General features: G+C 40.1%; 1 protein-coding gene across 3 annotated transcripts in view; it reads left to right on the plus strand.

The window, feature by feature from the left end:
• The window catches only part of LOC140911638 (transducin-like enhancer protein 1), a 93,478-nt gene that overhangs the window by 13,781 nt on the left and 52,550 nt on the right, over positions 1–27,147 (plus strand). The window contains exons 5-8 of one of the 3 annotated variants that reach the window (XM_073345080.2): positions 8,152–8,214; positions 9,139–9,243; positions 25,992–26,196; positions 26,962–26,978. In XM_073345080.2, coding sequence (XP_073201181.1) covers positions 8,152–8,214; positions 9,139–9,243; positions 25,992–26,196; positions 26,962–26,978 — 390 coding nt within the window. The remainder of the gene's footprint in view (positions 1–8,151; positions 8,215–9,138; positions 9,244–25,991; positions 26,197–26,961; positions 26,979–27,147) is intronic. The other 2 variants (XM_073345081.2, XM_073345082.2) reach the window with 2 other exon arrangements.

Raw genomic sequence — 27,147 nt, forward strand, 5'->3', positions numbered from 1 at the left:
TTGGCCTTCCATGTGGGGAAGTGCAAATGAAGGCAGAGTACTTAAATTTAGTTTCTAATGCTGTTGTAAACTTGAATTGACAGTCTATAATTTTTGTCCTTGTGTGTGTGTCTGTGTGTGGTTTTTTTCTTTAAGATACTAGTTCCAACCTTGTCACACACTAGGATGCCTTTTATAAACAAGATAAATTTGGATAACTTGATTAGTCACTAAATTTATTTTTAAGGCCACTTCTAAATGTAATTAATTAGCTTTGGTCTAACGGGCAAAAACTTGACACAATAGGACCAGTTTTCTTCTTTTAGATTTTATCACTTGTATGCCTGCATTTCACATGCTTTTTTGTTTTTACTTTTTTAAAGCTGCTTTTGTCCTACAATAGAATTCTGGTGTAACAGTTGAAATATATTAGTGACTAGTTACTCTAAAGTGGGTTTAATCTAGTAATTCCTGTAAAAGATTATTTTTGCTATTTCATGATTTACAAAGAATACATAAGAATATGCTCTTGATAAGCCACACTAAGGGTCAAGTCCTGGTCCCAGTGAAGTCAGTGGGAGTCTTGCAAATGGTCATCTTGCAACACTTTCTATGAATAACTTTATTTTTCTGCCACCTGCCCAACTTTATGTCTGGAGAGACTTCATGTATAGTACGCAAACTTGTTCGAATCACAGATGTCCTTGGAAAAGTTGCAGAGTAACAGCCGTATTAGTCTGTATCTGCAAAAAGAAAAGGAGTACTTGTGGCACCTTTAGAGGCTAACCAATTTATTTGAGCATAAGCTTTCGTGAGCTACAACTCACTTCATCAGATGCTGTAGCTCACGAAAGCTTATGCTCAAATAAATTTGTTAGTCTCTAAGGTGCCACAAGTACTCCTTTTCTTTTTGTCCTTGGAAAAGGTGCAGAACATCTGTAGTTGTAGCGATCTTTTATTTTAACGTGGACTGTAGGTTCATTTTAAAGCAAAGACAAGTGTTTTTTGAATATCAGGTTTTTATATTTTAGACTCTAGCACCTTTGGCAAAGAATTTACTTTTTAAATTATAAGAAGACTAACTGAGATTTGGATATTTATTCCTATTACTCCTCTTAAACTGACCTCCACATTATCATTGCATTCTAAAATGGATATGAAATGTGGCATAGAAAACTGAATAATTATAAGGAGGTTAAAAGGCCACAAATGTGGCATGCAAAATCCTGCTCTCACAAGCTTAACATACACCAGAATCAGACTGAATGCTTTCATATCTTGATCTAGTTTTGTGACCTACAGAGTGCTATTTTCAGATCTATGTGAAAAGAGAAGTCTGCCCCCAAAGTACACTAACCACAGTGTTTCTACATGATATGCTGCTAATGTTTTTTTATTTTTCAATTTGGGCTCTAAGTTTTGAGGTGCCTTTTGAAAACAGATAATGGTATTGAATGACAATATTTAACACGTCTTATTAAATATTCCAAATATATGATTTAAGATAAAGTTGGTTGAGATCTGATGCATCATTTACAGGGCTAGAGGTGGTTTTCATGGATCCTTGTTGCTAAGGACACTTACGCCCTGTCTATACTTGTAGAATACACGTAATAAATAAAATTATTGCATTATTAACATATGGTTAGTTCCTACAGTGTTACCTATGTTGGGTGCCCTAGTGTAAAAAGTTCACTTGCCTTATACTATATGTTGACTTGCCCCAGTCAGAGGAGACTTATGTAACACTGATTCAAAATGCCTGGTGTGCCCTCTATCCTAGGGCTTCTCCTAACATTACTAGGAAAGATGAGCTAGTGGTGGTAATGGTGAGAACTTGAAGTATTTTTCTTGTGTAGCTAAGGCCTGATATGGGGGTGATGTCTTTTAAGATTACATTGCGCTTTTTCCTCTCTCACCTCCAAAGCAAAAACTAGCAGCTTCCAAAAGAAATGGTTGGTTTCAGCATGGGCTTGTATATTATGCTTTTTAAAAACAAGAAAAATTGTTTGCAGGTTGTATTTTAGAGTACAGAATCATCCGCTGGATCATTTGTGAAAAATTTTATTAGTATTAAACATCCTTGTACAATATGGAATAAATAAATACTGTTGTATGGGTACAAACACTGCTTTATTAAGTGCTTAAAAAGATCTGTATGACAGAATCTTATACAGGAATAAGCATGGCTGCTTTGTTTTTTGTCATTTATGTCAAGAATGCAACTATAGCAAAATGACACATTAAAAATACAAACACTTATGCTTAGCAACAGTTAGGTCAAAATATTTGTCATTAATTAGAAGGAACCAAGGCAAAAAAAATTATATGAAGACAACACTGCAGGCTCAGCTTCACTTTGCAAAATGCAGCTGAATTCCTTCATGTTAATTTTAATGATGCTTCAAAAAGGAGGGCAGCACTTTGAATCAGGGGTCTGACAAGCTTGTCATTTGCAAATAAATCAAAAGACCACCATTGCAACAGCAAGAACCAATGAATGGAGTTGCTTTGTCATTCTTTGATAGGCCCCACACTCAAGCCTGCTATTAAAAATGAATGTATTCAAGAGGCTCTGCATTAAGAACATAAACAATTAAGGGCACTTTAGATGTTCTGCTAAGAGCTGCCATACAGATACAAGAGATTTCACATGCAATGCAGGCCTGTGCAGTCTGCTTTGCCAGTGAGCCAAAGAGAACATGGGCCATTAGTGTTCATGTCTGTGCACAAGTATCTTTCTGCATGAATTTTTTTACCCCTCATCGTTGGTCTTCAGGCTTACATAGGGCAGTTAAAACAATCTGAGGATAGCTGCATCAAATGGGAGACTTCCCCCAAGAAACTGTTAAAAGAACACTTTTAGCAACTGCCAGATGACTAAATATAAATATATATCTTTATAAGCCTCAAAAATTGGTGACTTACGTCATGATTAGCTAAACCATTCAGACTCTCTTAAAGGATTTGAGTTCTGGTTTCCAAGCATATTTCTTTCTAGGAGAATTGTGATGTGAGTTTGTTCTTGCAATAATGGATTTAAATGGCTGTAGTCCTCCCTGGATCTGCATTTGAAATGTTCACAATTGGCAATTGTATTGGAACACAGAATACACTCGTGTTCTTTCCTGGATTGCTAAATGAGCAACTAATATTCTTTACAAGGTAATAACGTGGTGGAGGTGAATATATAGAAACTGAACTAACTCATTACTTGTATACTTCTAGGTAGCCTAAGTTCATGGGAAATTTTTTTTTTTTTTTTTTTAAAACCCTTGGGGAAGGAAGACTTCAGAGGAGCCGGGGCGAAGTTAAGTGTACTGTGGTCACTAGTCATGCTTCCAGTGTTTGAGAGAGGAAACTGACAGTTTGGATATTAAATAATCCCTTTAATAGATCAATTTAGCTGTTAATGGATTTTTGGTGGCTACTTGAACAATCTCTTTCTCTGAACTGAAATTTCTAACTTTCTGTATTTTAAAAGGTCCCTACAGGCAGGTGCAAAGGAAAATTACTCATTTGGTACATGAGTCTGAATAGAGAATCATTGTTACAATAATGTCAAAATAGAAAAACGTATACGTTACGTATATTTATACGTATACGTAAATGTATATGTTAAATATTGTGGTATTATCTATGGATATTGTAGGAATTGTGAATGTTGTGGCTAGATGTACATGATGACTATTTATTTCTCATCAATATATGTGTTACATGGTTTAGTCATTTTAATCTTTCAAGCTTAAACTTTCCAAGCTTTATATGTTCCTGAAGATACATTTTAAAAACAAAGTTTTGTTTGATTTGAGAGGATGGTGAAATCTGTGATGGGTGAAACTTGTTTTTTCCTATGTTAGTAAGCTCTTGAAACTTGGCATATTCTGGTGAAAATCGGTTTTGATTTATCAGCCCTTGAGAATTTCACTCTATAGATATGGAGTCAACTTTTTCATGAACCTTGTTGCAAAGGTGATGCAATAGGCAGCGAAGGCAAGCTAGATTGTGCATGATATTACATAACTGGATTAACTATTCATCCTTTAGTTCCCTGATCTAAAACAATTTCCAGGCATTTTGGTGAAATGAACAATAAATGGGGTCATCAGTCTACTGTTCCATTATCCCTACCAAAATACCTACTTTGCTTAATACTGTATTTGGGGCATGTCCATAGGAGTTGAGGGAAGATGGGAGGGAGGGGCCTCAAAAGACCACTAATGGGCTCACAGAAGACTTATAAATTATGATTGCTAGGGTCTTCAGTAGCAAAGGGTGGGTTTGTAGGGGTGTGAACTTAAAAAAAACAAAAACAAACCCCAAACCATACCCAGACAATGTTAAGGGTTTTGCTTCCCCATTGTTTAGGTTCAGAAGGGACTTTTGGATGAGACCAAGAACAGATATCTCTTCACTCCCCTTCGTCTCAGTGCACATGTTCATATGCTGACTCTTTGGTTTCAGGTTTGCTGTTGTGGTTATTCTAGTAGACACTTTTGCAGGGCCTTGGGAAATATGTAGGCGTGTGCATCACCAGAACAGTCCCTGGGTGCTGCTCTTATGCTAGCATGTGATTGGCAGTGGTGCTGTCTATCCATAGTTTAATCCTATGAACGTAAAGTTGAAAATTAGACATTTCTTTTTCAGCTGTAGTAATAAATGTTAATTTTTACAATACTAGGGCCAGTGTCATAAAATGAAAATGATTTTCAAATTGATGGTGCCCCTTTGAAGTAGTAAGTTCCCATTTTTAACATGAAGAAATTGGTCCAATAAAAGATACTACCTCACCTACCTTGTCTCATGTTTTAACAACTAACCTTTCAATGTACAGTAAAAGGTGACATCAAGAATTAAGAGTTGAGGGGAACAGTGGAAGCAGTGCATTTAAAAAAAACCCCCAAAACCTTTTATTGATTTTTTTGTTCATGTCACAAATCTCTCGTAACTTTTATTTGATTGAACTATGTAAATATCTTAAAGTTCCACAAATTCTGAAATACAGATTAGATCTAAACTAATTCTCAAAGACTTCAGAAATAATAGAAACACTTCAGTGATGTAAGGTCAGAAGGCGGATTATTTTCCCCCAGTATCAAGAGATTCACATTTGTCTGACCCATTTAGTGGTTTTTTAGAGAAAAGAAATCTGAAAATTCCATGAGAATGTTAAATTTCATGGAGAACTACTTGGAACCAAAAAGTTATCAGCAGTCCTGTTGTCTTGCTTTACTGACTTCGAACCATTTTTCATTCAATTTCTTTAATTCCTGTATATGCACAGAAGGCCCAAACCTCAAAGTGTGAGACTGCCATAAAACACCAAATATTTTAGAAAACTTGCTTTAAAAAACACATAATTAATCCAAAAAAGCAAAATCTCTAATCAGTTACAGTAAAGGATTACAGGCCAGAGAACTTAGACCAGTAGTTCTCAAACTTTTGTACTGGTGACCCCTTTCACATAGCAAGCCTCTGAGTGCGACCCCCCCACCCCTTATAAATTAAAAACCCTTTTTTATATATTTAACCCCATCACAAATGCTGGCTGCAAAGCGGGGTTTGGGGTGGAGGATGACAGCTCGTGACCCCCCCCCAGTTTGAGAACCCCAGACTTACTCTTCTGACCAAAACTGCTTTTCACCTGAAATGAGAACTCATCTCCTCCCATCCTGAAAACAAAGGACTCATGACCTAATTTTAATTAGGTCATTCATTCGATCAGGAACTATATATTAACACTCCTCTCTCATGGGGATGCAAGCCCATTACACAGCAGTCTACTGGCATCCTAATTGCTGGCAGATCTCCATCTCAGGAGGGGCAAGTGTGTGGGGAACATCCTGAAAAGAGAGAGTTTTGGTAACCACGTATGCAACTAACACTTACGTAAAATGCACATAATGCACAAACTGGCCAACAATAGCTTGATCATTTTTAAACCTGCTACAGACACATAACAGCTTTCCTATATGACTGTTGCTATTCATTTTTTATTTGGATTGCACTATCACTGAAGGCTCCAGTCAGACTCTGCCCTTCTGGACTAAGAATGCAAACAAAATTATCTCCACTCCCCCCGCCAACATTTATTTAAATAAAAAAGCTGTTTCTGGGCACTTACCTTTCCTTCCCATTCCACAGGATGACAAGAGAAGCAGCCACCCCTTCCTCCTCCGAGGAAAGGGAATTGCCTGCCTCCTTTCCACCCTCTCACCCCTTTAAAAAAAAATTCACGTTAAGGGAATACTATTGCTTGTGCTAGTCTTCAGTGGAACAGCTATCAAGTAACTGCCTGCTGGTCCCTGATTCTCTGCTTCAGCTCTGATGCAGGCTATAGGGCCCTGGGACTACTTTAACTTGCATCAGCTGGCTATAGTTCCCTAGGATGCTAAGCTCAGTGCATTCCCCTTCTCCAGCCTCCCTGCCAAGGGTTGTGGAGAGGGGAGCATTCAGACAATTCTACCAGTTCTGCACCCGTTGGGCACTACTGTACACCCAGGGAATCCCCAGCAGGGACTTGCAGGTGGCTTCCACGTCTCTTGTGCTTCCTGGGTGGTGCAAAGAGCAGAATTGGGCAGAAAATCTCCTAGGATCATTAGGGTGGTTGGGTGAGGGGGAGGTTCAGTGATTGACTCACAGCAGAATCTTCAGCTGTGAACTGCAGCTAAGATCTTTGAGTAAGAGTTCCTCTATTCACCATAATATTGGAATTTGACTTCAGGTAAATGGATGGGGAATCCTTGCTATCAACAGACAGATGGGGATCTGGGTTCTTCTGATACTGACTTGCTGCAAGTTGGAGGACACTTATTGTATAATTAATAGGTGTGTAGAGAGGTATAAATGTCTTAAATTCTGTAAATAAAAAAGATGAATGTCAATGACAGTTGGGAGTAGAATTTGGGAGTTCCTGGTCCCCCAGCGGAGGGGGGGGTGGGGGTGGGGGAGGCATATGCTCCACTCTAGACTGTGCTGTGTCTGAGAAGGAAGGTAAAAACATCCTTTCCCTTTTCCATTTTAATGGAAGTCTTGCAAAATTGATAATGAAGTATTTGAGATTTGCCTCTTAAGTTCTGAACTCTACTGTCTTCAATGATACTGATCATTTTCTCCTCTGCTGTTTCTCCTTTGGTTTTTACAATTCTGTAATCTTGTTCTGATAAGTTATCCACTGCTTCAGTGATTCCTTATCCTTGCCATGCCCCTTGTATGTTTGCCCTCAGGGTTCTGTTCCCTCCTTCATCTGCTCCATTATTTCAATTGTTCCTAAATGGATGTTTCCCAAATCAATATCTCTGCCCTGTCTTGCACCTGTCTCTTTGGTATTTCGTATACACTCCTGATTCTATCTTGCTGTCTCAAAACTTCCTAATCTCTTCACTGTCCCTTCTCTATTAGATCAGTTTCTTCATTAGCTGCTTCTTTTACCACCTTCTCAGTCTTCATTTTCAAGGTCCTGTAAATTTTTTTCCTACCTCCATGTCTATTATTATTTCTTTCAGCTCTCAGTCCTCTGTTGCTTTCTGCTCCTTTTGTCCATGTCACATTCTTCATGCCCTTCTGTCATGCTGCCTGCCTCTACATACCTGCCAAGCACCCTCTCCTCTTTCATATGCACCTCTTCAGTAATCCTTCCTGCTGTATCTTTTCCATCCTCTCCATTATTTGAACTGTGTGTTCTTTTTTTTCTTAACTTTTAAATGGTAAATTCTTCATGGCAAACAATACATCTTGCTCTCTAAAAGCATTGTCTAAACTTACAGCACCTGATAAAAATCACATGAAAGGATATTCACTTCACACGCCATTTTCATAGAACACTGTTCTGTGCAACTTGGTAAATTGAGTAATAAATCTGCCTTTTAAAAGGTTTTAGCTTGTGTTGGATTTGAACAAATCCTTTACTTGTTAATGACTTATAAAGACCAGATTTTTTTCTTAAATGTATATAGAGATTAGGTACTTGAGACATAGCAGATGTCCGAGAGTAATGAACTAGGTCAGTGGCCTGATTAGGGACCTATTAGTAATCATTTATACTTTCACTAGGCATCTTTATGAATTTTTACAGTGCTTGTACTTAATATATGACCCTATAAAGTAGCTGATATATGATAACATACCTCATCCATGTTTAAACCAAAATAGTTACTTTTTTTTTTCCTATAGACAGAAATCGCCAAGAGATTGAATACTATTTGTGCACAAGTCATCCCGTTTTTGTCTCAGGAAGTAAGTAAAACTGTTCAGCTGTTAAAGTGCAATTATGTTGCTTCTCTGTTTGCAAATTAGCTAGTTTTAAGATGTTAATTTTATCACAATGCTCAAGTGTGAGGAACATCTGTTATAGCTGAAGTGTGCAAACCCCCCCCTTACTAATTTGGTCTAACATCTGAGTTTAAACTGAAAAACTGGTGACAATAGCTCAACCTCAAATTAATTCTCTTCAGGAAAAACTATAAAATAACAAAACAATTTTTTGTTTTCATTTTTAATGACAATGCTAAGTTCTACTTAATAGTCAAGTGTTAAGTTCTGTGTAAATAAGAATGTTGGCCTTCAATACAAAAATATTCAGATATTATTTTTGGGTAGGTAACACACAGTTGGTAACTCAAATACAAAATGTTGTTCAAGGGTATAAAACATTGCTTGACTACAACTGTAGCATATTAAAGACTACTTCTGTTCAGTTTTGGAATCTGCTTTGGATTAGACTAGTTGATGCTCTTGTTAGATTAAATGTAGGAAGCTGCCTCGTCTTTTTGTTGATACCTCCACTGTGTTCATTATATTAGATGCAGGAGTTATAAATGACTTATAAAACAGACACTAGTTTAAAGTTGTCAGAACCTTCTCATCTCAGTTGGAAACTAATGATTTAGTTCCTAGAAGATATTCTCTTCAAAAGTTTTCAACGTTTGTTACCTTTATGACTTTTGCCTCACTCTTAAACAATGAGTAACAAATGGCATAAGATGACCTATAATAGATAACCTGGGCTTCTGTCTTATTGTGCAAATTTCTGTACAGAAACTTTCTGTGCATACTGCAAATGTTTCTGGTCTCGATTTTTATGGGGTGGTAAGAGGAGAAGCTGGTATAGCTGTTCAACAGCTTGATAACACAAATTTTAATTTTTTTTTTTTTAAATAGCATCAGCAGCAAGTCGCCCAAGCAGTAGAACGTGCCAAACAAGTGACCATGGCTGAACTAAATGCCATCATCGGGGTACGTGGCCTTCCAGGTCTACCTCCTACAGTGTGTATAACCATCTTTCATTTCTTATTGCTTTGGTCGATTTAAAATAAACTTGAGAATTTTTTGATATCTAATTCTGTTTCGATACCTAATATTGTTGCTCAAACTTATTTGACTTGGCTCACTCAGATTTTAGAGGAGGTAGAATTAACAGCAGCTTATTTTGTAACAGAATGGCTTTTCATTCCCTGCACCCATATATTATATCAAAACCTTTGTTGCAAGAAAGACCAGGGAGTTTGGGAAAGATTTATTATCTATTGATCGTGGGTATTGTATGCTACTTGATCTAAGTTACCTTTGTTTTGCCTCCTGCTTTTTGTGACATTTGAGTTTTTGGAACCTGTACAACTATTCAGTCTTCTTCCTTTTCCTTTCTTCTGCATCTTTCATGAATTTTAAAGTAGCAGGCTAATGAAAAGAAACTTCTCTTGCTTTTGAAGTAGTATTAATTGTCTGACATAATGTTCTAATAGCCTTTCACCAAGTTTGTGCTTCTAACTATGCTGAAATAAGTTAATACTACTTGCTTGTGACTGGTTGTCAATCACAAGTCATTTGTTTTGCATTAATGAAGTCTCTGAACCGTGCATTCCTTCCACTGCATGAGTTCATTTTCCCCATCACTAAGTCTAGAATATATCTCATGTTTTCTGCCCTTCCAGACTAAGTGAAAGAAGTAGCGGAAACAAGAAGCCGTCCTTTCTGATTTTATTCATATGTGAGCGCCTTGAGCGGATTCAAATTACTCATTTATCAATTTATGTTAATTGCTTGTGAGAAGATGCCCTGCTGGTCTTTATAGTTCCCTCAGACACTTTGTAATGATAATTAGACATGCTGCTGTACGGATTAACAGTGCCATAGTCCAATGACGTCTACAGACAATGGAACCAGTTAATCCATCTGTGCTTAAAATTACATCCCAACTGGAGATGGGGGGGGGACCCATAAGAGCGAGGGAGGATTAAAAGAATGAGCCTCAGCTTGAAAACTCTCCTTTCATCAGTTTCTCAATTGCAGATCTGCAGTCGGTTTGCCTGTGGTAAGCTATTGGCAGTCAATTAGGTGAAATAAACTGGGAGGGTGACCTTCATTTCCTTTTAATAGCTTTTTTGCTCCCTCAAATGGGGAGGTTCAGTGGATTTTCAGCTTAAATTTTATTCAAGCTGCTATATTACACTTGACAGATTAGTGTTGCATAAACATACCCCCCCTTCAAATTGGAGCCCTGTTTTTTTCCTTATTTTCAAATTTTGACTGTTACTGAGTTAATTCACTAATCATGTTTAATAAAAGTTACATCTGCATTTTTCTGCAGTCTTCTCTGTGCTTTGCTTGTGTAATGAATTGCCTTATTTTGAAGATCAAATCAAATATACATGCAAGAATACTGTATGAATAATATTTGATTAGCAAAGATTAATAGATCTGTGTTTTCTTGCATGTGTTAAAAGTGTACAATTTCACTGAGCGCAGATCCTGAATAAAAAGTCCTTTCATAGTGGACTAAACTTGTAGGACACTTTTGCAGAGTGTTTTTTTTTTTTTTTTTTTTAAAAAGTGCATTAAAACGTCTTTGTCATTAGACTAAGAAATTGTCCTGACAGCGAGGACTTACTGTATAGCAAAACTCCTCTTACCAAACTCGCTATGATAGTGTTGTCCCAAGTGGCATTTGCTGAATGTGTTCTGTTCAGTTCTGTGCTCTTAGGTCTAGAACTACAGTGTACAATTAAGACTTTTTATGGGAAGGGTTTTTTGGAGGTAGGGAGAGGTATGTTAATCTGATTAATAGAAACCTCAGAATTTTTTAATTTTAAACTACCAATGATCCTTCAGTATAAGCATTTCCATTTGTTTTATGAACAAATACTCAGCAATGCTGTCGTAGTTCAGATGTTGTGAATGAGGGAATAAACACGTAGTTAGTACAAATGTATTTTAATTTTCAATGTAGATCTGTGTATTATGCATACCAGAAATCAGATGCATGTCAGTGATCTTTTACAGTTTTAGGTGATCGATAATTATCCTGTGCTGCACAATAAGTTTCATGCTCTGACATATGCTTGATTTTGTTTGAAAGGGATTGTGTGCATCCTGGAAAATCAGAGTAGCATAAAATTGGGTTGACAATTCAGTGGACCTTTGCTCTCCTTCATTGAACATTCAGTGTGTCAACCTGTCTCCCCAGAGGGGAGGAGGCATCAGGAGGCTGGCTTTTCCTACAATCAGCAGCTGCACTGAAAGTAAACGCAGACCAGTTTGATAGCAGCTGTCAGTATTGTTCAGGGACCCGACTTAGTGTAAAGAACAATAGAGGGGCCATGCTCTTAAACTGCGGTGTCTTTCAGGCTAAGAAAAGAAATAGTAGTTTAAGGGTTTAGACCTCTATTATGAGTGTGAAAGATCATGAAAGACTTCTTTAAAATGCAAATAGGCCAAAGCATTCTCTAACAAGTAGCCTATGGCATCATAGTGCTAAAGATATTTCTGTATCATAAATGTTGGGGTTGGGAAGAAAGTTAAGCATTTTCTTAGCAGATGTTCAGTTAGGTGTTCTCCCTGACTAGGTAAAATCTGTATTCTTGGCATTTGTCTGAGCACTGATTTTCTTTCCTTTTTCAAAAAAGGATTGTGATTCTGTGACATGGTATAATGATTCAAAATAACTGTTTGCAAATTCAGTCTTGCCTCATTAATTTGTTATTAAAGAGTCACGACTGAGTTTGTTTTTCCATTGGGCGCACATACTGGTTTGGGGGAGAAGCAAAAACCAAACTTTGTAATTTAGTGAAAACGGAGGGCTGGTGGACACTAAAAAATTAGATTGACCCAGCTATGTCGCTTGGAGGTGTGCAAATCCACACCATTTAGCAACACAGTTAAACCGACTTAAGTCCCTTTGTAGACAGCACTTGGTCGACAGAAGAATTCTTTCATTAACCTAGCTACCACCTTGCTGGGAGAAACCCCTCCCATCAGCCCAAATAGTGTCTTCACTGAAGCACCACAGTTGTGACACTGTAGTATTTTAAGTGTAGCTAAGCCTTAAGACTTGTTTCATGATAGGCCACTTTTAAAATACAAACACACTACTACTTTAGTTACTTGGGAAAATTGAATTTAGAGCAGTACTGCAAGATATTGTGGGGGAAGGAGGGGAATTATCTACCTAATGTAAAGGCAATTTTAGTCAATGTATAAAAAGAAAAAGTATATTTAGATTGGAGGAATAAGGAATAATGAGTGCGTTGTTGCATTCAGAAACTTTAATGAGTAAAAATGAAATAATTCAGGTAGTGTTAACTTCTTTAATTAGATGTTGGAAGATCAGTTGTGAGATGTGTTTGTGCATATACTCATCCACAGCCCCTTACTAATGGTTACTGAAATGTGTTGTTGGGATTGTCTAATTATTCATGTCAAGCCACTACATGTGTGTGTTTGGCGGAGCTAAGTATTTTACTTTTCAGCCATTGTACATGTCTGTACGTGTTCAGCCATTGTACATGTCTGTAATTTTATGAATTACACCAGTCAGCGTTCATTGTACTACTATTTTTCACTAAAGTTGATTGAGTGAACTAGTAGATTTGCTAGTACTTAAATGAAAAGTTTTGATTGTAAAGGATCGGTGCACCTGTTAACTCCTTGGCACCACTGATTTCAGAGCTTTGCCTGAAGTCTATGTTTGGGGGTTGGGGAGAATCCTGATCATGGCATGAAAGGATTAAGTGGATTATCATGGTAGAACTTGAAGGGATTTTTTTTTTTAGATATAATTAAGCAGCAAGCTGGAAAATCAGATGCCTATCAGCTCACACCAGGAAGAGCTAAGGGACAGTTATAATTAGTCTATCCCAACGTCAGCAATAATGTAATTTTACAAGACTTAAATACGGGCAACATTAATAAAATCCAGACATTTATATAAGTGTACATTCTTAATTTAGAACTACAGTTCTATAAATTGGAAAGGTAGAGAATGTAGCATACAGATGTGAATACCTAGTTTGACATTAGTTGCTAATGATTCTGTAAAATGTATCTTTTTGGATTGACAATACTTTTCAAGACAGATTGAGTTGTAGACCTCCAAAAGAGCTCTCCACTGTTGCATGAGGTGATTGGCTAAAGGATTAGCAAACTGCTGAATTATTTTTCTCTCCTTGGCTGAGGTTGCCAGCTATCTCTGGGATGGTAGTGTGTGAAGCTTAAGAGGATGAGGTTAACCTCTTGAGGGTTTATTCTTATGAGTGTGTAGTTAATCCTTGGAAAGCCTATAAATAACTAGGCTGTATGTTTCGTTATAAAACAGAAATACAGACTAGAGCAGAAATGAATGCGAAATTCTGTGCAGGGGAAGAGCTAAGCAGCTGTAGCATTACTTTAGACCCTTCTCAACAGTGATCTGTATTTTGTGCCGTTTGTGGGGGGTTTTAGAGCAATGACTTATTAGCTTTCTGTAAAAAGAAAGCTGAGTGCAAGATACTTATGCATCTTTTGGTACACTTCATAATGTACCAGCCTATAAGAAACAAGCTAAAACTTTGCTGTTCAGATATTTATAGTTTTTATGTATGTACAAAAGTGTGTACACAAACTTGCTGCTGTACCTTAAATTACATGGGATTTCTTACTGTGTATTTACATTAGATACAACCCAAGTAATCTGTTTCCTTTTAGTTATCACTGCTGAGGCAGGATTCATCATTTCGAGAACAAGTGACTTGCTTAATGTTGGGGATTAAGTAGATACCTTGACTTTCAGCTCTTATTTTATAACCTGATTCTTCCCCCCCCCCCCCCCCCCCCAATCCATCATAAAAAAAGCAAAAAAGGACACAATATTTACATCACTTTAGACTGGTGCATAATTGAGCTAATCATCTCTGCATCTCAAAGGTGTAATGACTGAACCTGCAAATAAATGTAGATGGAGATGGGCAGAATTACAAAGATTATGTGTTTGACCCAACAAAAATGTATTCTTTGCTTTTAGTTGAAGAATTTTGAGAGCAGTACACGTGCTGACAAATTTATTCTAGTAATATTCATTAGACTTGTGAATTTCCAGAACAAATTGCACATATTTGTCTAAAATAGAAAAGCATGCTTTAAGTGTTTTTAAAGGCTGCTCCTCTGTCCCCTAAACCACTTCCAAAGTGGATTAGGTAACTGGTTTCAGATGCCCAGCCTGTAGGCTCACTCCAGATGTAACAATCTAGTTCCATGATGGAGTAAGATATTACAGAATATACCTGCTTGATTAGTTTCTAGACCTTTATGGTTAGGAACACTCTTTGAATGTCAACCAATGTAGTATTGTCTTCAATGTTCAGGGACACTCTTGGCAAATAAGCCAAGTGTGCTTTACCCTCTCCCCTTTGTACTGTTCTCCTTGGTCCAATAGTCCAGGCTGCATCCTAACTTTTTTCACTTTTCACAAATTCACTCAGGTAGGGAGAAACTTACCAACAATTGGGTTATGATATTATTGAACTTAGAGATACAACTAATTTGACAACTTCATGGACAAACACTCCAGCCTCATGGATGCTGTGCTTATATAGCTCAAAAAAGAGCACATCGCAATGGTTGGGAAAACGTATTCTTCTCTGCTGACGGCCTCTCGTTGGCATAACCCAGGATGGAAGTGTATGGTATCTAAAAGATAGATTTGAGGGATGTTTGGCGTCTGCTGTCATTGGAAAGCCTGGGATAACATTGTCCTTAATGTGGGCCTTTTTGCACACTTATACTAGTACTGGGATACTAGTATATATACTAGTACTGGGATTTGTTTTGGTATACAGTGTACTTTACAAAGTGCTTTATGCGAATCAAGAATGTATTCCAGGGCACCACAGGACACTCTTCCCGCTAGACTACCTTCAGAACTCTAGGTCTCTAGCTGAAACATTTTCCTATAAGTGTGGCTGTGGAAGCACAGATAAGGGGCAATAGCGCTTAGGCCCTCTGTATCTTACAAGGTGGCTACTGGCTTTAACTTTCCTGACTGCTAATATACTTTTGAGTGAGCAACTAGAGCAAGAGTATGATTTCTTTTTGACTGTGCTTCCTAAAGGGTAAGCAGCTGTATACAACACCAGGTGGAGACCCAAAGTGGCCTGTAAGATTAGCTCCAAAATCAGTGGATTTAACCTTGAGGCGACAAAGCTGTATGCATCCTTGAAGAGTGATGACCATTTTTGAGCTAACAGGAACTGAAAAAGGTGTTTCTGGCCCCTGCTGCTTTTGTTGTCATTCAGGAATATTGAGGAGTCCAAGAAAACCCTGAGATTTTCTTAGCTATCATGAGTTTCCAAAGCTGTGGGTTTTTTAAAATTGGGTGCTTACATTTAAACAGGGCAACACCATCACACATGGGGATGAAGAGGCAGTGAAGCTGAGTGTAGCAATAAATATTTCCAGACTTTCTATTTTGGCTGAATTTGGAAAGTCTCTTTCTCGCAAAAACAGGTATTTCAAGGCTTTAAACAGTGTCTGTGCTTCCCAAGCATTCTTCAGGAAATCTCCCACCTTTTCAGTACCCCTGGAACAGCTCCAGTGGTAGTAACCATGGAAATACTGCGGGAAGGGCATAGGTGCCTTTACCATTGTGTTGTATGGACATGCTTCGAACTAGTGGCTGTGACATGGTGGTAGAAACACTAGTCTTCTCTGTGCTAGTACTAGAATCCTGCCACCATCAATGGAGCTGCTCTAGTAGTAGTGCAGAGTCAGAGACTTCCTGAAAAATGATTACATAGACAAGCAAGGAACCACAGGGGTGAGAACACTTTCAGAACCGCCCCCCATTATCCTCCATAGGATTCTCCATTCATCCGTAGCAGAATCCTGGAGGGCCAAAAGTCCTTTAAGCTCCATGCTCACCAAGATTGATGTAGAGATGGAAGTGGGAAGTATGACTATAAAGTTGGGGGTGTTTTCACTCCGTTATCTATCTCAGTGCAGCTTTGATGTATGAGAACACGCTTCTTCCTTCCCTTTCAAATTCAGCACCAATTGCTAACAGGAGGGTGTGCAGAAAAGTTCAGCTTTCCTGAGTTAGGACCCTGTTCATTCTGGGGCCAGTTCAGGATGTGAGACACAGTGACATAGCCTTTTTTCTTAGCCTTCCGTATGATAAGAGACATTAATGGCTGTTGGAAGAAACATATGTCTGAGACGGTTTACGTTTTGCAACGTGTACTCTGTTCTTATGACCTGAGAGAGGTTATGAGTTACAGGAATGAGGGTGGGAATTGGGGTAAAGTTAGATAAAACTCGTATATCCACACGGAAACTAAGCTCAGTTTGTTCTCTAGGAAAGTGCCACTACTTCTTCCAAACTCCATGTAGGTGTGCCTGTTTTAATTAGCAATTTACAAATGTATTTACAAAGAGTATGACTTTCTGCTCAGAGTGCATGTTGCACATCTTTGACCTCGCATTCTCTAATGGAAACACACAGCAGCATGTACATAAAACACAAAAACCAAACACAGCATTACAATACACATGCACTTCCTCCCTTAGGGAAAGGATGTGAGAATGAATGCCATGTAACAGATATTAACTATGTCACTTAATACGCTACTGGAAGGTGCTCAGACATTATACTGATGAGGGCAGTATAAGAAGTTGGAATTAAATATTTCATATGCTCATATACGTTCATAGCTGTTGTCATCTGTTGTCGTCGTGTCCGTCTCCCCCCCTCCCCCCCCTGGGTTTTGATTAGATGTACTTATTATTGGGGGAAAACCATCTGGATACAATATTTTTGCTCATAGTCCAGATTTCTAGGGTTGCAGTAGAGGTGGGATAGAACTTCAACTAGCACAAAAGAAGGTGGCAGAAAGACTTGTGGCTGTGGGGAAGGCAGCTTTAGTTTTTGAGGTTAAATCTGGCAATAGCAGTACCTATCTCTCCTACTCATCTTGAGTTTCACCAGGGTAGTCTGAGCTTACCGCTCTGTACATAATAGGCATTAAGAATATGGTTCAGGCTTCTGCTTGGGTGGTGAGACTGTCTGCACTAGCCTTGCTCTTTGGTAGGTGCTGTGTTGATCTCTGGCTTGGATATAGCCCTGCAAATTCTACTTGCACCAGGGCCTAACTGCAGTACGACAAATCCCAATTTAAAAGTCTGTATCTACCCCATGTCCAGGCTGCTGAGCATACTTCACCTTTTGAGTCTGTAACCTGGTCTCAGCCCAGTCAGGTAACCTCTGAGTGCTTGTTCATTTCTAAGTCCCTGGCTGCTGGTTTTTCCTCTCTACACCTTGACTCTAGCCTGCTGCTCAGAGCAGGGACAGAGAAGCTACATCTGCCCATAATGAGACTAGTAGGATCTGTAATTTACGGCATTTTTAGTGGTGGGCTGGGGATCACCCTATAGGAAGAGCTGAATATGTACTACCCATAACCATTTTCAGAGCTTAGTGCAAAATGCATGTTTTTGAAAAAACATACAATCCTAGGAAGTACGAGGAGTGTGTAAAGATATAGGAATGGCACGTATACTCTATACTGTGCTGTCTTTATATAATGTGTGACTATATTCATGCACTGTGCATATGTGACAAGGTGGAGCTCTTCCAAGATGGTAGTCCCCCCTCACTTGCTCTACCTCAACTCCTTTATGCAGCATAGATAAGGAATGTATACAGCATCAGTCACCTTAATATCTAGGCACTACACATGAAAAATAAGGGACACAAGACATGGATCTTCTGGGGCTCAGCCACTTACCTAGAAACTAAATATGCTTCCGTTACAAGTGACTGAGCCCCAGAAGGTGAAAGCAGAGACTGCTTTTTCTACATCTCATGCCCTTTATTTTTTCTGTCCAATGGCAAGATCTTAAGGTGATGGATGCTTTGTACATATCTTATATCAAATTGCATAGAGAAGCTGAGGAAGAGAAAGTGAGAAGAGACTTCTGCTGGGGAGCGCTCCACCTTGTTATGTATGCACAAGTGAGAGAGACTACTAGTTTGGGAGTGCTTCCCTTAGTACTGCAGTAACTGAGGAGGGGTGGAACTGCTGCTTCTGTCTCTGCTTGACAGGGAGGCAGAACAAAGAACTTGCTAGACAATGGCATGGAATACCTCAATTTTTTTCCATTGTCAGGAACTGGGAAAAGAGGGGAGTGATGGAAGTCAGGCTGCGGGGGAGAGAAGGTTGAAGAGGAACGTGGGATGTGGGGCAGGAAAAGGATGACAGAAAAGCCCGACAGAAAAGCCCGAAGCTATCAAAGTGAACGCCTAGTTCACAGCAAGATGGGGTGTAAACCTGCCCCTCAGTAGCGTGCTGTGCACTAAGTGTTCGCTTAGAGAAGTCCTTAGAAACTTAATGTAATCACTGTGTAGGGAGGAGAATGGGCTCCTGGCAAAGATTGCTAGCCTTGGGAACCCTGGATTAAATTCCCTACTCCACTACAGGCTTCCTGTGTGACCTTGAGCAAGTCACTTTAGGACCAGATCCACAAATCTACTTGGCTGTTCCTCCGCTCAACACCTAACCAATAGGTGCCCTCTGCCGCGAGCTGTGTGCTCACATTCCCTAAACAGTGCATGAGGAGAGAGAAAGAGATCCTCAGAAGTCAGCTGATGGGAAGCCACCTAAGCTAGTCAGCAGTGAAATGCTGGGGAAGGAGGGAGAGGTTTGTGCGCTTGGCTGACAGGCTGGAGATAAATGTTTCCCTGTGCTTAGGATGAGTCATGAACCCTGTCCAGCAGTTAGGTGCCTGACCCAGGTCAACTGTTTAGATAGCCCGTATGCTAGCAGCCAAAATCATTTGCACAAAATAGACACATTTAACAGCTTTTACAATAAGGGAGTCCCCACAATAGCTAGTAGGCCAGGGGTTAGGACACTGACTGCACATGTGGGAGACCCAGGCCTGATTTAGAGCAGGGACTTGAACCCAGGTCTCCCACATCCTGGGTGAGTGTCCTAATCCCCAGGAGAGAGATGGGAAGACACGCACACAAATATCCTACCTTGTCCACAGGTGTCTTGTGCTGGCTGTACTATACTGGCCTCCTTCTGCGATCAATGGCCTGCATCTGGCCTTACTTCTGCAGGGTCTGATGTTTCTTAGCCATACTCAGAGCATGCCTACAGTACTGGGTTATTCTAAAGAGAGAGGTACTTCCTCTGCAAAGCTTCAGAGCCTCTGTAGCTTTGATTTAAGGTATTGCTCCAAATAGCTTGTTAGTTCTGGGATGGTGTCAGGGCTTAGGTGGCTTTGCAAATGGCAACGGGTGGAAACTTTGGAGACTTAGGTGCCTACAGCATTAGGTGGCAGCTCAGTGATGGCTTTGAAAATGTCAGTGTCTAAGGATCTTTGTCGGTCTTGGCCCAGGTCTTGCCTTACCTCGGCTTCCCATCTGTAAAATAGAGGTAACAGTACTTCCCTACCTCACAGGGTGTAGTGAGGATAAATACATAAGAGTGTGAGGTGCTGAGATACGACTGTGGTGGGAGCCAAATAAATATGTAAGATATAGACATAGGAACCCCAGGCTAGGTCAGTCTGTATGGGGTAAGTACAATCATATGCTAATGTGACACACCTCTGCAGACTTAAGATGTTTGAGGTGGTAACCATAAGAGAAATATTAGTGGTTTGAATCATTAGAACCTCTGTTTAATAGATATGAATAATCTAGACTTAAAGAGCATCTTTCAAAGTAAAGGATTCTAAATCTTATTACAAACTTGGAGTCTTGCTCTGCAACCTTTAGTAATGTGGCCCACTGAAGTTACACTCTGGTAAATTTGGTGGAATGTGGCCCTTGATTTTTTTTTTTATATATATATAAAAAACATACAGAGATCCATTTTATCCTCCACAGAATTGCAAGTGCCTCAGAATTTGAAACACTACCTCTGTTTTAGTAGCATACAATGTACTACACAGCAGTTGAAGAACGCAAGAACATTGGAAATGTAAAACTACAGGAGAATTTAAGTAGGCCGTGGGTATTTAGACACTTAAGAAATCACACTATATAGATGTATAAAAAGAGCTTACAATCTAAATAAAGTAGATGAGTTAAAGAAAGGAAGAAGTATCACCATTTTGCAGATGGGGAACTGATGCACAGAGATTAAGCCTGCTCAGCAGATCACAGGAAACGCCTGACAGAGCTAGGAATTGGACCTAGATTTACTCGGTCGCAGTCCCATGCTTTAAACAAAACTATTTTCTTAATGACTAGAGTTGTACTTTGACAACACCCTTACTCCAAACCAGAGGACCAGTGAAATATTGCCCCCTGATAGTATAACTGAGTTTTTTAATACTTGGTCTTTTGGGCTTTGAGGGTGAGGGGAAATTGGGACAGAAATTTTGAGGAAATAAACGCTGCTTGAATCAGCTTTCAAATGATAAACTGAATTGTTCTTTTGCCAATATTAAAAGGATTTGGGGAGGCCGGGAAAGGTGGTTGTAACAAAGCAGTTCTGGTTGAATTAGAGATTATTTTTAAATCAATACTCTGCTTAATTACCACAACACAATTGCTTGTACATGCATCATTGCAATCCCCACCCCCCAAAACTGGACACTGCTCTTGCTCTGCAAGTAATAATAGTAATTGGTAGTAAGGCAGACCTGTTACTCATCCTTCTGAGCACATTTCTTATGGTAGGTGTCTGGGTTTTAATTAAGTGCTAATGAGCATGCCTAGCAGACCTTGATACTCTACCAACTTCTTCAGTTTTATGGCTCACTATTGCTAAACTCTTAAAAAGAGACAGAGCAGGCATTAGTGTCTTTGAAGTGACAGGTGATTATACGTATAATATAATTGTTACCATCCTCTAAAGTGGTGAATGCCTATTTTGTAAATATGTCCTCTGATTGTTGCTGTTATCCATTCTCCTGCTCCCTCTTTTCATTTTCCCCATTTGCAGACAGCACAGGCTGTCTGTTTGGAGTGGGTGCTGGGGAAAAGGACTAATATCTTAGGCTTAGTCTACACTGGCACTTTGTCGGAAAAACTTTTGTCATTCAGGGCTGTTAAAAAAAAAACAAAAAAAAAACACACATCCCGAACGATAAAAGTTTTACCGACAAAAAGCGCCGGTGTGAACAGTGCTTTGTTGGCAGAAGCGCTCTCTCCTGACGACAAACAGCCGCTACGCTGCTCTGCTTTTAATGGCATGGCTGGAGCTGCACAGCTGTCAGTAAAAGATGCGTAGTGTAGCCATACCTTTTAGTAACCGAGTTTTTCTAAAGGACACAGAACATGAGTTCTTTGGGGCTTGGATTGTCTTCATCTGTGTTTCATATAGCACTCTCAGTGCTATGCATGGCTGGAATATAAAGTAAGTTGTTTTAAATTGAAGCTAGATTCAAATCATACACATTCAAGTGCAACAGCTCCAGTGGTGCAAGAGACCAAATTTAGTCCCTTATTTTATAGCAATTATCAATTTATAATCATTCTGCAGATCGTTATATAATGGAGAGTCCTTACAAATAGGCCAAGGTCTGTCCCTCTCCTAGTTGCTGACACAGCACGGACCAAGATCAGTTCTGTAAAGGATCATGTAGGATTCTTCCGCAGTTCTACTGGAGAAAGCGTTTTCCCCATGGCTGCTGCTTTGATGTTTTGGTGAAAACTTCAGAGTACAGCAGGTGAAATGAGTGATTGCGGTCTTAGCCCTGGTCTACACTAGGGGGCAGAGATCAATCTAAGTTACGCAACTTCAGCTACGTGAATAACATAGCTGAAGTCTATGTACTTAGATCAACTTATCATGGTGTCTTCACCGCGGTGAGTCGACTGCTGCCGCTCCCACGTCGACTCAGTCTGCACCTCTTGTGGAGCTGGCTTACAGGAGTTGACAGGAGAGCGCTCAGGGGTCGATTTATCGTGTCTAGACTAGAAGCAATAAATTGATCCCCGCTGGATCGATCACTGCCCACTGATCCAGCAGGTAGTGTAGACATACCCTAATTAAGGAAGAATACCCTACTCTTTGATTTCTAAACAAAATGCATGCCTGGCACCACTATGAATGGATGCAGGAACAGATGGTGGATACAAAACAAATTCAGTTTTAATATTGATATACTCAAATGTTTTCACCAAACCTTTACAGCTACTGAACTTAGCTAAAAGGAGAGTGAGGTATAATAGCTGCCCCGAGGGAGGGAGGAAAAAAAAAGCTAGTTTAACCCAAGCACTTCAGGTGATGTACACTAGAGAATTTAGGTATCTACAACAACAGACCTGGAATGCTCATAACATTCCAAGTATTGCTACAGCTTCGGCTGTGCAAGTCCAATAACTTTACTAATATCAGTTCTGTCTGAACTCTTGGAGTACTGCTGTGGGCTGGAAGCTGCACCATTTCAGTCAAGTAGTATTCCTGGTCCACAATGCTGTGTCAAGTGATAGCTCTGATCACTTAAAGGATTGGATCAGTCTGCTTGTTAAGGTTACCTAGCTGGCTGTGTGTGGGCGCAAGGGCAGCTGAGAAGATACTTGGCTGGTCTTGGCTCTGCTCCCTTCCTCCTCATTTGACACCGCAACCCCAAGACAAGAAAAAAGGAAACAGCTTCTTTAAACCACAGTTTTAATGTAACCTTTCCCCCCTTCCACCTCATGTGTACAAGCCCAGTCAGTCAGTAGGGGCTAGAGATCCTCAGCCATATGTATGGATTGTGTGGAGATGTAGTAAGGCATAACTTTTCCCTTTCCACCACTTGTGCAAGACTGTTCTTTTTGAAACACTAATTGGACCAAATAATAATGTGAATCAGGTGCAAATATGCATCTTGTGCTAATATTAGATATGTAATATTGCATAGCTCTGAGAAATGTAACCAATGCTTTACATGTGAACACACAAAAGAAAAATATTAAGGTTGCAAAGTCAAGCACTCTGAAGTTACTATGGTAGTCTGTGCAACATTAATTTGGTGTCCTTGTTTGTGTGCATTATGATGCAATCTTTAATTACATGATCACATGCTGGTTTTTCCACAGGCCTCTTCCCTCAGAGTGTACAGAAATAATTGATCACTTAATGAGCAACTATTCAGTATTTTGTTTTCTTGTCATTGATCATGCCCTATTTAGTGCATGCTATTCCAACCCTGCTCTGCGGACAGAATTATTAAATTTACTCTTGGGCTTTTCTGTGACATTCATTGCCGTACTATTCAAGTGCATCACAAATATTAAATTTATTTTCACAACATCTTGAGGAGGCTGTTTTAGATGGGGAACTGAGACACAGACGTTAAGGTCAAAAGTATCTACTAAATATGGGTGCCTAATTTGGGATGCATAGATCTGAATTTTCCTCAGCCATTTGATCTTATGGAGTAACTGATAGCACTAGTAGGTTGTCATCTTCTGTGTGGCCCAGCACATTCTAGAGGGGAATGAAACACGCACTTTGTCCGTGAGATTTCACAGATGTTTGCAGACTGAGGAGGAATAGGGAGACACAGGAATTTTGGGTTCCATTCCAGGTTCTGCAGAGAAGTGTCTATAGTGGTCACAGATATTTCTGTCAAGCCTGACTCCCTTCTGCTCCTCCAGCCTGTCTCTCCCCTCCTCTTTCTCCTCCTCCCAGTCTCTATCCCCATGGTTTCTTGTCCCAGACCCAGTTTGCTAGCCAGTACCAGTCTCCACATACTCAGCCCTTGAGCCCAGACCCACTCTCCTTGACTGGTCAGTCCTAGTCTATTCCTCTCCCAGTCCTAATTCTTTCCATCACCCAATGGCTCCTTGTCCCAATCTGTACCCTCTGCAATGTCCCCTTGCCCCACAGTCTGGTTGCTGTTTCCGCTGCACTCCAATAAAGCTACTCTTTTTCCACACTGCCATGGTGCTAGCACAGGGTGAACTGAAAGCACAGAAGAGATGAGACAAGCCCTTAGAGCAGGGAGACTTCACTGGCAATTTATAGCTGTAGCAAAGCAAGAACTCACCACTGCAGCACCTCCTGCTGGTTGTCTCAGGAATTAGCTCTTCCAGCCCAGAGCACCCTCTGCAGGCCAGTGCCTCACCTGCTGCTGGCCCCTGTGTCCCTCTCAGACCCCCATTGCCCCTTTACCTTGGGGTACTGCACCCGGCAGTGCCCCACACTCTGGGTCTCCCCTCCCAGGGGAACCCCCCAACCCTCTAGCCACACCCTACCTCAGTGGCTGTTGCCAGTCAGCATTTAGCCCCTGCTCACTGGGGCAGACTGCAGTCTGTAAACCACTCATCAGCAAGGGGGGTTTGGACCTGCTACCTTTTGCCTATTCTCAGGCTACACCTCTGTAACCCCAGTACCTTTCCTGGCCTTAAGCAAGGCCTGGAGCTCCTCTAGCCCTACCCCAGCCCTGCTCCACTCCAGGTACCCTTTTCTCCCAGGCAGCCAGATCCTTCTTGAGAGAGAGAGTGCCTCAGCACCTGGCTCACAGCTCTTCTATAGGGCCAGCTGTGGCCTGAGTGGGGCGTGGCCCCAGCTGTTGCTGTTTTCCCAATCAACCTAGAGCCTTTTCTCTCAGCCCCAGTCCTCTCCAAGGGCTGGTTTTTAACCCCTTCTGAGCCGGAGCGGGGTGACTGCCCCGCTACAACAATGCTGTAACTTTCTCGCTCAGGAGGGTGAAAAAACACCTGCCGGAGCACAGCAAGTTTCAGTGTTGTAAAGTGACAGTGTAGACAATGCACCAGCGCTGGGAGCTACGCCCCTCGTGGGGGTGGGTTTTTTGGAGTGCTTTAAATTGCCAGTGTAGACTAGCCCTTAGTTCCTGCGCCCAGGGCCACAGCTGTGCATAACAGTCAGGATCAGCAATTGCAGGAAAATCGCTGCCTAACTGGAGTGGCACAGGCCCTTTACAAATGAAATCTTTGTGGAAATTAGCTGCCAAATTCTAACAACTGCACATTTAGAAATTTTGATGGATTTACATGGGGCAGTAAAAGGCACATCCTTGAAGTGAAGGAAACCCCCTGCCAAATTTCAAATCCCTACTTCAAAACAGGATTTCTCAATAAACTAATTGAAGGAGTTTTTTTAACTTGGGCAGAACAACTTATTTTCCTCTCATCTTGTTCTTGGAAATGGCAGAATCATTTTTTGCAGAAACTTGACCCAAAAATTTCCGTTTGAGGCACGCCCCCAGCATGGGAGATTTCATCCTGAATGGTTAATGTTTGGTAAAATTATAAGCAACTTAAAACAGAGCCTTATAATAGGAAGTGTTAGACAACCTTAAATATAGGCAGAGGTATTCACCTGATCTAGGAAGCCGCACCTGAAATTGAGAGGTCATAATCCATAAGCACCACAATGCTTGCAGGGAGTGCTGTATTTGAATACACAAACTGCCTGATGCTAGCTAGGTTTTTTAGAGTGTAGACACTAAAACATTTTAGGAATACAGGTTCTATAAAAGCTCAGTTGGACTATTTAAGCATGAAATGATGTCTTTCTTTTTGGTAGACATTTTTTCTTAAAAATGGCACCCACCATTTCATCGCTGGTGGCAGTGCTGTTGTAGACAGGGCTAATGTATTTTTAACCACTTCGTTTAGCTTTACTCAAATCAGGAGTAGGAGACACGCAGTGTGGTGGGGTGGAGAGGAGAGGAAGATGGGTAAAAATAGGATATTATTGATTATGAATAGCTAACCAACATTTTTCTTCTCTTTTCTTCCTCAACTATGTGCTTCGCATACTTTCTCCTGTGAATAACAATGCCATCCATAACAGCAGCAGCAGTTGCAGGCTCAGCATCTTTCCCATGGCCATGGACCTCCAGTGCCTCTTACACCACACCCATCAGGACTTCAGCCTCCTGGAATTCCTCCGCTTGGAAGCAGTGCTGGCCTTCTTGCCCTCTCTAGTGCTTTGGGTGGGCAGTCTCACTTGGCAATAAAAGATGACAAGAAGCATCATGATGCAGAACACCACAGAGGTGAGAGGCATGGCAAGCCTGATTAGGACGTTGTCAGATTCGCACATTGCTGCAAATTATGTGCATCTCTAAAGAAATCGAATTATATAGAATGAAAACGAGAACAAACTGTTGTAAAAAATTTTTTTTTAAAAGTGTGTCTGCATTTCTACCACTGAAGCAAAATTAAGCTTGGAAGTTTTCAGTATTTGAAATAGGCTATCCATTAGGTGTCTCCTGCTTTATAGATTGCAGGGCATTTTGACATCCTGGGGAATGATTAGTGTAACACCAGTGCCTGCACAATATTGTGGATAATTGTTAAACTGCATAATCGGGTAAATTTTTTCAAAGAAACTAATGTTGTTAAATGGGTGGGGAGAAGGGAAGACGGGAATGAGAATTTAAATTTTGAAGTGAATGTGTTAAATGAAAGGTTTAGATAACTGTATCTGTTACTTTAGTTTCATAGGCTTAAGTTCTAGTACACATTTAAATATTGGGCAAAATTGCACTTGACTAATTTTTGAAAAAAATAATTTATTCTGTCATGAAATAAAAACTAGGCTTTGTGTATGTTTAAACTGTAAATCTATCATGTTTACAAAATACTGTAATTTTCAGGAAATCACTGTATTAGGAATGTGCAATGACTTATATAAATAAAAGCCATTTTAAAACTGTTCGGGGCTTGTGTTCTAATTTTTCCCCCCTTTTTTTATTTCTGTTCTTGCCTCTGTGTCTGAACGGGCATGTCTGTGCATTTCTTGGTTACTACGGGAGCAGACAGAGAGCCGGGCACAGTAAGTACCAATACTTCTGTTAACATTAAAATGTTTCTGCTTCAACAGTACTTGATAAACAAAAATTACTCACACCTGTTCTTTCTCTGTAGGTGTCCTTGTTCTCCCTCCTGTGTAGTCATAGTTGTGATACGATAGGCATAATATGTACCCTGTTCTGATAATGCAG

The sequence above is a fragment of the Lepidochelys kempii genome, chromosome 5 (assembly GCF_965140285.1).
Source record: "Lepidochelys kempii isolate rLepKem1 chromosome 5, rLepKem1.hap1, whole genome shotgun sequence".
In the NCBI taxonomy this organism is placed as follows: Eukaryota; Metazoa; Chordata; order Testudines; family Cheloniidae; genus Lepidochelys; species Lepidochelys kempii.